The 12,357-nt window shown below is 50.1% G+C and overlaps 1 protein-coding gene across 6 annotated transcripts in view; it reads left to right on the forward strand.

Annotated features, from left to right (window-relative positions):
• Positions 1-10,275, forward strand: part of St3gal3 (ST3 beta-galactoside alpha-2,3-sialyltransferase 3) — a 218,488-nt gene extending 208,213 nt beyond the window's left edge. For all 6 annotated transcript variants that reach the window (XM_041651927.1, XM_041651921.1, XM_041651922.1 and 3 more), the window contains 3 exons: positions 1,839-1,985; positions 2,139-2,285; positions 9,300-10,275. In XM_041651927.1, coding sequence (XP_041507861.1) covers positions 1,839-1,985; positions 2,139-2,285; positions 9,300-9,389 — 384 coding nt within the window. In that variant the 3' untranslated portion in view covers positions 9,390-10,275. The remainder of the gene's footprint in view (positions 1-1,838; positions 1,986-2,138; positions 2,286-9,299) is intronic.
• The last annotated feature ends 2,082 nt before the right edge of the window (positions 10,276-12,357 follow it).

A 12,357-nucleotide genomic window follows, 5' to 3' on the forward strand; every position in this document is an offset into this window, starting at 1 on the left:
CTTTTGTAAACTTTTGGGATGTTTCTGGCTTTTCACATTCATAAGTATGAGTGTAATAAACAGGCTTGCAGCCTGGGGGTGTGGCAATTGGCCGCGTGCTTGCCTAGCATGATAATGGCCTTGGGTTGACACTTAACCTTCTCTTATGTCCTTTGCCCATTTCTGAGATCTCGCTGATTTATTTTTCATAATTTTGGGGTTTTGTTTGTCTGTTGGAGCAAGGGTGTTGTTGCGAAAGGGTCTTGCTGTAGGCTAACACCCTTGAAGCCTAGGCCATCCTTCTGCCTCCGCCTCACAACTGCTGAATTACAATAATATTGTCACCATGCCTGGTCCTTCTCATGAGATTTTAAAACAAGAACCTCTTTATTATTTGTGACAAATGTTTCTCCACATTTTCGTCTCCCTCTTAAATTTGCTTGTGTTGTTTTAAGATTTGTTTCTTTTAAACTCGGTGTACTCTCTATGTGTTTTCTGAAGTACATGCCTAAGAATGTTTGTGAAGTTGGGCCGGGGATGCGGCTTGGTCGTAGAGCATTTGCTAGCATGCTTGAGGCTCTGGATTTGATCCCCAGTGCTGGGGAGTCGAAAATATTTTTAGGGCCAGTGAGATGAACCAACAGGTAAAGATACTTGCAAATGGGGCTCTCTCCTGTTCGTTTTGTTTATTTTGTTTTGTTTTTAACACACTTGTTTAGTGTGTGTGTGTGTGTGTGTGTGTGTGTGTGTGTGTGTGTGTGTAACATGCGTGTATATGTGTGGGCACATGTGTGGAGGTCAAAGGACAAATTGGTTCTCTCCTTCCACCATGTGAGTTATGGAATCAAACTCAAGTAGCCAGGTTGGGAAGCAAGCACCTTTACCCACAGAGCCATCTTGCTGACCCTGGGCCTCTTTTCTTGTACCCAGTGATCGTTTCCCCTTGGTGTGCTCAATTCTTCTACTCTAAGTTTAGTTGATTTTTTTTTTTTTTTTGTGCCTCCTCAGCAAGTAACAAACTTGCTACTTTGGAGGCCATGGTAACGAGACTGCTTGACTGACGGCTTCCTCCAGCCCACTACAGAGCCCTTGTTGTAAAGGTAGAGAAGAGGGGCTGAGGTGACTGACTTGGGGTCTAGACCAGGAAAGTCTAGGGCATCTGAGGTCTTTGTGAGGCTGGATAGCAAGAAGGGAGAGGCTAAAGAGGAGAGGCCCTGTGGCCCAGGGTCAGACATTGGGATATCTTTCAGAGGCGATGCCTCCACGTTTGTGACCAAGCTCCGTGAGAGAGAATGAACTATTCTAAACACAACACTGAGCACCCAGTTCTGGTCGGACAGGACTGAGCTCTGAGTGTCGGTCCGCTGTCCTGTGACAGCTCATGAAATGTCTTTATTTTCCAGGTCCACTTTAGCACAGTTGACTGAGAACCAGGAAAGACAGAAGAAGGAAAAGGAGCCGAGCTCCAGCAGAGCAGATAGGCAAATGAGGGCAGGCTTCTGGTGGGCTCCAGTCCCTAGCGGGGAGGTGGGACAACCAGGCCTGCGGGGGCCTTCCTTGTGGCCCAAGGACACCCTGCTCCTGCACTCGGGACAGAGCAGGACTCTAACAGCATCCCACACTTTGTCCTCCGCCTCCAAGCTCTCGTGGCCTCCGTTACTCACACACCTATGCCTGGCACACATCCCATGAGCCCTCACGTACCAGAGCCTTCCTGAGTGAGCTGCTTTACACCCTTCCACTCACGGCCCCTCTCCTCATTGCTCATTTCTCTGCATACATGTGGGTCCTCCCCATTCATCTGGACCCATCCCCAGGTGCCCAGCTCATGTCCTCTTACACCGTGTCTCTGCCTACAGAGTGCATCCGATGGCTTCTGGAAGTCCGTGGCCACTCGAGTGCCCAAGGAGCCCCCTGAGATTCGCATCCTCAACCCATACTTCATCCAGGAGGCGGCCTTCACTCTCATTGGACTGCCCTTCAACAACGGCCTCATGGGCAGGGGGGTGAGACTCCTGGGGAGGGCGGGCGGAGGAAGACTAGGCAGGGGAGCCTCAGGAGGGAAGCCGGTGGGGAATGGGCTGCTGAGCTCTGGAGCGCTCAGCCCCATCCGCCCTCCACAGACCTCTCCATGCTTCCTCTCCTCTCTCCTCTGCCAGAACATCCCAACCCTTGGCAGTGTGGCAGTGACCATGGCATTGCATGGCTGTGATGAAGTGGCCGTCGCGGGCTTCGGCTACGACATGAACACACCCAATGCACCCCTGCACTACTATGAGACTGTGCGCATGGCAGCCATCAAAGAGGTGAGAGCTGAGCAAGGGGGCAGGTTTTTTTTTTTGAGGGGGAGCCCCTCACCAAGGATGGATTCCAGCATCTGTACAAATAGATGGTAAAGGGGAACCAGCAACTGCTGTTGCCCGGTGTTCCTGGAAGGACCACCCTCAGCTAAGCAGCCACTGTGGTCTAGCTTGTATGCAGGCCGCTGGCCACATGTGCATCTTCTTCCCTAGCCTTCCCTAAGCCCAGAGCCCTTTCTTCAGCTTTCTTCCTTGACACTGTCTCCGTGGGCCCTCCGCCCTGGCCCTGTTCCTTACCCCTCCTCGATACACCTGGCCATCATACTCTCCTGTTGCCGCCTGCCAGGCTCATGCTCTTCCACAGACCCTGCCTTCCCTGGGAAGATCCCTTGCCCTTCACACAACCCTCAAGTAAACAATGCCTCTTGCTCCCAGGAAGACTCCCATATCCCCTCCACTGCACTCTCTGCTGCATCAACCACAGAACTCACCCATGTGCTCCCAGACAGCCTCTGTACAGGTAGCTCTAGATCTCCAGGCCTCTGCACCCCTCAACGAGGAACTGCGGGGTGGGGGGCAATGAACCCTTGTCATACATCAGCTTCTGCTGTAGCCTCTCACTGAGCCATGTCTGAAGCCTGACAATCAGGAGGATGGGGTGGTTGGGAAAATTGCTCACCCATGGAAGTCCACACTGCAGCCCCCTTTGCTGCTCCACAGCTTTCTTACCTGTGCCTCCCTAGCCCTCACCACAGGGCTCCTGAGCCTTATACTTTGAAAGCTCCTGGCCACCCTCCCTCCTCCAGTGAGAAATCTGAAGGCACACAGGGGACTTGGAGCACCCCCTTCTGGAGCACCCTTTTGTGCTCTTCACTCCCATTCAGCCTTATACTCCGTCACCTGACTTCACTTCCCTCAGAGTTACCAGTAAGGTATCTCAGAAAGCTAAATCGAATAGAAAGATGTCACGTTTTTTCTTGTATTTATTATTGTTGGAGGGGTGCGTTGTACCATGATGCATGTGTGGAAGTCAGAAGACGACTTTTTAGAGTCCCTTCTCTCCTCCCATCGTGGGTTTGGGGAATCAAACTCAGGCCATCAGGGCTTGTGAGACAAATGGGTCAGTTTTCCTGAGTGCTCAGAACCTTTTTTGTATTGACCGCTTCTTCCTGCTTAGGGTCCCGTGATTTCCAGCGTTTCTTCTTTACTCACTGTTCTCTCTCTTTTTCTCATTCCCCTGCATTGGTCTAACTCTTGATAGTCAGCATCAGGCTAGGCGTGGTGACGAGGTGACACATACATGCCTTTAATCTCTACAGGGAAACGGGGAGGCGGGTCTCTGTGAGTTCTAGGCCAGCCAGGGCTACAGCATGAGTTCTAGGCCAGCCAGGGCTGCAGTGAGACCCTGTCTCAATAGAAGAAACAAAGAAGCAGCTGCATGGCTGGAGAGAAACGGATCAACAGCTTTATTCCCAGAACACACATAGCATGTACATGCATACAGAAGTAGCATGTGTATGGGCACACACACACCATACACACACAGACACATACATTTTAAAAATAAGTCTTTTTTTTTTTTTTGAGATATGGTTTCTCTATGTAGCCCCAGCTGTTCTGGAACTCATTCTCTAGACCAGGCTGACCTTGAACTCAGAGATTGGTCTGCCTCTGCCTCCCAAGTGCTGGGATTAAAGGTGTGTGCCACCATGCCCAGCCTAAAAAGCATAAATCTTTTTTAAAAATCTTATTTAAAAGAAACAGAACTATCAGAGGAGACCCTGCTGAAAATGTGGACTGCAGTCAATGGACAGAAGTCTGATCGTGTCCTGCTTCAGCCCACAGGAGGCTCCTAACTTACCTGCATGGAAGGAGGGGTTAGGAGAGAGCACCTAAGTGGGCACTGCTTGGTCTAAGAGCTACATCCAGAACAAACTTTTGTGCCTTCTCTTTCTTTTCCCTTTTCCCCCCAAGATTTAGTTGCAATTACGTGTGTGTGTGTGTGTGTGTGTGTGTGTGTGTGCGCGCGCACATGAGTGCAAGTTTCCAGCAAGGCCAGAAGAGGGCGTCTGATCTCCTAGAGCTGAAGTTACAGATGGTTGGGAACAACTGACAACCATTGCTGGGAATTGAACTCATGTCCTCTGCAGGAGCAGTATGTGTTCTTAACCACCGAGCCATCGCTCCAGCCCCATGCCTACTTTTTCATTAGGAGAGCCAGTGGTCCAGCGTTTTCATAAGCATAAGCCGGTGAAGAGTACGGAACTCCCCGATCCCTCTGTACTTCCTCTCTTGCTCCCCACCCCTGGTGACTCCTGGGAAACAGCGTTTAGATGGTCATAAAGTCAGTAACTCTAAAAGATAAGAACTATTTTGATATCACACCTCAAAAAGTTAATAATTTCTTAGTATTGTGGACTATCCAATTCTTTACTGATGTGTTAACTCTCAGTGACTCCTAGTGGGTGCTCTCGAAACTTCTTCTAGAGGGAGGGGAAGGTGTGGGGTGAACACAGTTTTATGAATGCCTGTCTTGCTTGAATCCTCATTCTGCCATTCTTCTGAGCCTGTTTTTTGTTGTTTGCTTTTGCTCTGCTAATTTCTGTCTGGGGAAATGGGATAAGAGCCCCTGCTGCATAAGCATGAGGATCTGAGTTCAAATCCCAAGAAGTCAGAAGTCAGGTTGTCAGGCTTGAGCAGCAAGTGCCTTTCGCAGCCCCAGCTACCTCTTCCGTTCTCCTCTGAAAGTTCTGTTCTTTCAGTAGACTGGGGTTCCACACAGTTACATCGGGCAGAGTCTGCAAGCTGTAAGTGTAGCCTAAATGGGAACGAGAGCCCCCCACCCCTGTCTCACTCCACCCTCACCTCATCTGGAATCTTCCAGGGACAGTGTTGTCTTCACAGCTGACATACTTGCTCTTTGGTGTCTAGAGGTCTTCCTAGTATCGTCTCTCCTCATTGTCTCTAGACCCTGGTACAGTGTTCCATCATTTTCCTGGGGCAAAACTGTAAAGCGCTCAAGACTCACCCTTCTGTGCAGTTTGATTCTTTCCCGAGGTAAAAGAGTCACGCAAAGTCTAACCACCCATGGAAAGATAGTTCAACTTCTTCTAGCAGGTTCCTGTTATTCCCTACAAGGGCGCTCTGCCTCATCTCCTCGGTCTAGTCACATGATTGTCTGCAAATTGCAAAAGATGCCCCCCAAGAATTCTCTGCATTCCTCTGTCCTCATCTCCATCTTTTTACTAGAGATGAGGGGGCTTGGTGAAAGTCAGAGGGCAGCAGTGTTTTCCCCACAGCTTACAAACAAATTCTTCTCATTCTCTAGAAATGTTCTGCCCCAGTCCCATGTTGAGTCTCCTTACATAAGCCCCACAAGGATAAAAAGCCTTTTTGACGGAGTTCCTCTTGTGAGATAGACCCTTGTATTTGATGTTTCCCTGCGATTTGTAGCACAGATTACATGTCGTCAGCTTGTAACACCCATCAAATTTGAAAGTTGGTAAGATCAGGATAGGCAGCCAAGGAGCGGTCCATGCTTCATTCCAGAATTTTCAGTTTCTAAGCCAAGGGAGAAATTCTTAAGATTAGTCAAAGTAAATTTGTTTGGAATTTCTGTTTTGTATTCCGAAAACCCGTGGGCTCTAACAAGTTACAAATCTTTATATTTGTGATTGTGCTATTTGTATTAAGTAATGATGAAACTAAAATCTTTAATTCTGGGAGCTGGAGAGATGGCTCAGAGGTTAAGAGTACTGGCGGCTCTTCCAGAGGACCCGGGTTCAATTCCCAGCACCCACACGGTGGTTAACAACTGTCTGTAACTTCAGCTCCGGGGCATCCAGCAGCCTCACGCTGACATAGATGCAGACAAAGCACACATACACGTCTGAGTTAGGACCACCCCACTGCAGCTCTCAGAAAGGAAACCATTTAACTGGGGCTGATTCACAGTTCAGAGTTCAGTCTATTATCATCATGGCGGGACATGGCGGCATATAGGCAGACGTGGTGATGGAGAAAGAGCTGAGAGTTCTACATCTTGATCCCAAGGCAACAGGAAGTGAATTAAGTGCCACACTGTGCTTAGCTTGAAAATAGGAGACCTCAAATCCCACCCCCACAGTGACACACTTCCTCCACAAGGCCACACCTACTCCAACAAAGCCACACCTCCTAATAGTGTCCCTCCCTATGGGAGCTATTTTTTTTTTTCAAACCACCACAACAGAATAAGAATAAACAAATCATTTAAAATAAAGCTAGATGTGGTGGCACACACCTTTAATCCCAGACTCGGGAGACAGAGGCAAGAAGATCTCTGTGAGTTTGAGGCCAGCCTGGTCTACAGAGTTGAAGGACAGCCTAAAATCAAGCAGGTTGGGGATTTAGCTCAGTGGCACTGGGTTGGGTCCTCAACTGAGGGGCAGGGATGGGCAGATGGTGGTGGCACATGCCCTTAATCCCAGCACTCAGGAGAAAATTGTTATCTTTGTCTAAACTAAATACTAAAATTGTATTTATTTATGATTGGTGGTGGTGGCACATACCTTTAGGCAGTTTGGAGGCAGAGATGGAAGGATCTCTGAGTTCGAAACCAGCTCGGTCTACAGAGCGAGTTCCAGGACAGCCAGGGCTACACAGAGAAACCCTGACTTGAAAAACCAAAACAATAAAAATAAAATCTTTAATTCTAAAAAAGTGAGGCATGGTTGCACAAGTTCCAGAAGGTCACTGGGGTTTTCTGAGCACCATCTTAGCTCCAGGATCCTTGAGAGACCCTGTCCTCAGAGATAAGGTAGAGAGTGGTAGACCAGGACAGCAACATCATCCTCTCCCCTCTACAAGCATGTGTGTGTGTGTGTATGCTTGCGCATGCACGCACACAAAAGATTAGAAAGAAATTCAATCTAGTTGCATTGAATAGATATCATGGCATGGAGTGCGTACTGTGTGTCTAACCATCCCTGCCCATAGAAACTTCTGGAAAGATGACTGAATCTTCAAAGAATGGATACGAGTTGCCCAGCGCTCCAAGACAAGGAGAGCAGCTTGCAGAGGCTCTAGCAAGGTGGAGTGATGAAAGCCCAGGCCTCTGTTTCTCCGGGAGTTTAAGGGGACAGATGGTGGAAAGAGGAGGAAGGCCTACCTCAGGCACTGGGCTTTGATTGTGAGAGAAGAAGCCATCACCACTTGGGGATGTGGAGGCTTCAGGGCAGCCAGGTTTGTGGTTCACAGCAGAGGACGACAGGGACCCTGGTCGATGACTCTGAGTTTTAGTTCAGAGATCTGGAAGGTTGGAGAGTGTTGTCGGGATCAGACTAAGGGCCGCACAGCCCCTAGTTCTTCGTATCTATTGGTAATGGTGTGAGCGCAGACTCGGAGTGACCCAGTGCTGACACGCAGCAGAGGCCAGCTGGGGCCACGCCATGAAGCTAATGACACTCATCCCTTCATTTGTTCAGTCAGGCCCTTTTCCGTCTTTGAGAGGCTTAGTCATCGAAGCTTTTGGGGAAGATTTCTGAGAATCAGAGGGAATCCAATCCCATAAGCCCTGGGAGGTGGTATCATCCCACTTACCAAAGATACAGTTTTAAGTATATAACACTTTTGTTTGTTTTATTTGTTAAGACTGGGAGAATCAAGTATGATGGGGAAGTGATGTTAGCCGTTGGGTGCCAACCTGGTAGAATGGTCTTGGGAGGTGGGGGCAAAAAGATAAAGGGCTCAAGGCCAGCTTGAGTTATATAGTGAGATATTGCTTCAGACAGTAAAGCAGATGGTATAGTGGTTTGTACCTGTAATCCAGCACATGGGGAGCTGGAGTACAAAGATCATGAGTTTGAGACCAGCCTAGGCTACATACTGAGTTTCAGACCAACCCAAGCTGCTAAGTGAGACTCAGTCTCAAAAATCCAGGCCAGGTAAGATGGCTCAGTGGGCAAAAGCACTAACCGTACGACCTGAGTTCAGTCCCTGGAATCCACAGTAGAAGGAAACCCACTGCCAGATGTCATCATTTGACATCCTCTTACACACTTTGGACAACAGCAACAAAAAAATTTTTTAAAAAAAAAAAGCCGGGCAATGGTGGCGCACACCTTTAATCCCAGCACTCAGGAGGCAGAGGCAGGTGGATCTCTTTGAGTTCGAGGCCAGCCTGGTCTACAGAGTGAGTTCTAAGACAGGCTTCAAAGCTACACAGAGAAATCCTGTCTCAAGAAAACAAACAACAATAACACACCTTGGTATGCCCAGGATCACACTCAAAGGTACACACATCATATACACATGCACACACATAGAGTAAACAATACATTAAAAGAACTTTTTTTTCTTGACAGGATTTCTCTGTGTAGCCCTGGCTATCCTGGAACTTGCTCTGTAGACCAGGCTGGCCTCAAACTCAGAGATCCTCCCGCCTCTGCCTCCTAAGTGCTTAAAGGTGTGTGCCACCAACACCAATCATAAATAAATACAATTTTAATATTTAGTTTAGACAAAGATAACATTTTTAAAAGAAAGATGAGGCGTGCTCCTCAGGCTCCCTGGTTCCTGTGCAAGGAAGGAAGGCTTTCATTAGCTGCCTAAGGCCTGGAGAATGGATTGCATCAGAGAAGCAGCCCAAGCCCCTTGCTGTGCGGTCCAGTGACTCACCTCCTTGCCCTCGGGGTGTCTAGAACCTGGGTGCTGCCAAGGAGCTGTGGGCTGCTGTCTGGAGGAATGCGATTCTGAGCACTGAGGGGACTGGGAAGCCAAGACTACTCAAGACTTGGAAGAAGCCAAGACAGAGTTCCTCTGGGGTGACGATGGGCTGCCAGGCTTGCTTGTTAGGGGAAGAGTTGTAGCATTCATTATCGGGTTATTGTGGTCTTGCAGGAAGACAGGACAAATGTGTGCCTGTATATTCCCAGTCACAGGGTCTCAGAGGTTGGTGACTGGAAGAGGGCACCAGCCCAGGGTTAAGCAAGGCTGTGTCTTGCTGCCCACTTCATAACTTCTCCATCTCTCTCCTTCTAGTCCTGGACACACAACATCCAGCGAGAGAAAGAGTTTCTCCGGAAGCTCGTGAAAGCCCGCGTTATCACTGACTTAACCAGCGGCATCTGAGTGGGCCCAACACCCGGCCATAGAGGCTCACACTAGGAACAAGCAGCTGCCACCAGTCTTCTGACCCAGAGAAGGACAGTGCCAAGAGGCCCAAGGGCCAGTGAGGCCTTGGCAAGGCAACCAGAGCTGTGCCTGCTGCAGGACAGCTTCAGAGACCAGCACTCTGCCTCGCAGCCTGGGTCCGTGAAGCCAGAGGGCCAGGAGGCCCCTGGCTGTGGCCAGCAGGCCCAGCATGCAGGAGGTGGGACATTTGGTAGCGAGAGCGCTGCCAGAATAATTTCTCCAATCAGTGTTTGGTGTATTATCATTTCGTCAATTTGGGTGCAGGGAGGGGAGGGATAATTTATTTTTAAATAAGATGTCACCTTTGGTCCACTTGCTGTGCAGAAAGAGGTCCACTAGAGGGCCCACCAGCCCGTGGTCCCCGTGAACTCCCTGAAGGATGGAAGTGTCAGACCATGCTTCAGGGCCACAGGGAGGTGGGTAGCATCTTCCGTTAGCCATCTCCAGCTCATGACACGCTTTGGCCTTCCTTGGGGAGAAGATGGAGTACTCCCTCTCACCAGCTCCCCCCCCCCCCCCGGTGTCCCACAGGGGAACCTCAGAGCCATCCCTTTAAAGCCAACAGGACAGCTCTTGGACAAGAGCAGAGAGAACTCAGGAGGCAAGGCCCAGCCTGAGAGGAATAGCGCCTCTTCCTAGCTGTCTCTGGTCCATGGGAGCATGTTCCTTCCTGGACTGGCCAACTGTCAGATGGGCTGGGTTTCTTGATGAGACTCCATGGGTCCTACCCAGGACTGGAGGGGAGTGAGGCTCAAGGACCTTACCCAGGCTGAGGCAATCCTCCCAGGCAGCCCTCATGGAAGCAATAAAGCTATCCCCTGAATCTAGCCTCCTGTTGTTTTCTCTGACTTTGCTGGAAGAAACAGAAACATAGGCCTTAACAACAGAACTGAATTCAAGGGTCTTCTCTCTAACCCACAGACTCCTGGGTTCCTTTCCTTTTCCATTCAGGTGAGGGACCTTTGAGGCCTCCAGTTCAGTGGTTAAGAGTGCTTCTGGCTCTTGCAGAGGACCTAGGTTCAGTTCCCAGCACCCACATCCCAGCACTCACAATCACTCATAACTCCATTCCCAGGGGATCTAACACCCTCTTCTGACCTCCGAGGTTCCTGTGGTATACATACACTCAAACACATATATAAAATAAATAAAGACCAACAGAAGAGGTCCACAGGGCACCGAGAGGCCCACAGACCTCCGCTGTTGTCATGGCTCCACTTTGAAATGGATGTGGCCCACTCCATATTGGCACTCCTCGTCTTCTCAACAGAAAGCAGGAAAGCCCCCAGTCCATCCCTAGGCACCTCTGGGAACTTTAAAAGGGACATCCATTTCCCATTTCACCCCCTTAGAACTCTGGAGTCCGACCCATCTTGAAGCGACCCCAAGCAGGTATGAGAATGCTTAGACGTACACCCCGACCTGCAACTCTGGTGGTAGCTTCCTACCAGACACTGGCCACTGTGGCAGGAAGTGGGACAGCTGTCCCCTTACCTCTCCTACCTCAACCAATCCCAGGGCCCAGGCATGCCTTGGCCCTCCCACCGTAAGCCTCACTACAGAGAGACCTGCCGGTCCCAAGGACCATAGTGCTCCCACATGGAGCCTTAGCTACATGCCTATCTGTAGCAGTCCTGGCTGAAGAGACCAATTCAGCAGCCAGACACACGGGAAAAGAGAGCACGCTGTTCAGCGAGCGTGCATCCTCCCACCCATGCGATCCTGTGGAGCCTGGGGAAAGGCCTCCCAGGCAGTAGTAACAGCGCTGTCCCTGCAGTTGGACTGCAGCCTCAAAGCTCTGCACAAAACCGCTCTCTCAAAACCTGTGGTTATGAACCCTGGCTGTGTACCAGAGTCACAGGTAAAGGAAACCTGGAAATTTGCACCTGCCCACCTCAGGATTCGGATCTGATCTGGGATGGGGTCCGATGTGGTAGGTTGCTGTTAAAGGTCCTACAGGGATGCTGATACATGCATAGCCAGGGTCCATCTAGTCCATCCACATTCCCTGGGTACTCCTCCTTACTCCCAGCATCCAGGAATGCATGTATTAGTCAACAAATACCAAATTGCCTTCACTAGCCCAAATGCCTTCACTTAGCTCCTGGCTACAAATTCAGCTACTTTCAGGGCATTTCTAGCAGGAGAGTCCACAGACCCTTCTAGTTCAACATGCCCAACACTGAATTCATACCCGCCCCTCCACACACACACACACCTGACCCTCCCCCAGGGAGCGTCAGCTCCTAGCGTCCATTCTGTGGTCACCCAAGCCAAAGCTAAAGGTGCACCTTCGTCGGTTTGACCACCTCACTTTGTACAATCAGGCGGGCAAAAGTGGGGTTGGAGATTGGGTCCCTGCAGTCCCTAGTTCCCCACAATCTGCTCAGGATTTATCTTTTTGTCCCCAGCAGCCTGTACCCCCTCTTCTGTCTTCCTTGTCTCAAAACCACACTCTCCCCGGTGCAGTCATTCAATGAAACTGACCACACTCAGACCAGGTCATTTGTCCCCAGCATCTTCGCAATGAGCTCCAAGCTAGTTAGTAAGACCTTTCCAATCATAGCCATCAAACAGTCCGCAGACACCTGTCAAATTGCCTTATCACACCTCAAAACGCAGTTCCTCTGTCACCTTCCGATTCTTCACTCCTGCCTCCCCCCCACACACACACATACACACAATCATTGCCTTCATTAAGACAGTGTGCATGAGTTCTTTTGAGCTCCGAGACCCTGAAACTGAGCGGTGAAACAGACTGTCGCTGGACGGTGGGAGCCCAACGCAGAGCCCTGCCGCTCCGAGGCGGCTGAAGCTTCTGAAGGTCCCAGAGCCACCAGTTGACACTCCAGGGTAGCTAGCCAGCACCCCTGTGGCTGCACGACCCAAGCTGAAACGCTCCTCC

This window comes from Microtus oregoni, unplaced genomic scaffold (assembly GCF_018167655.1).
Source record: "Microtus oregoni isolate MIOR12 unplaced genomic scaffold, Mior012 000005F_ref0000423, whole genome shotgun sequence".
Classification (NCBI taxonomy): Eukaryota; Metazoa; Chordata; class Mammalia; order Rodentia; family Cricetidae; genus Microtus; species Microtus oregoni.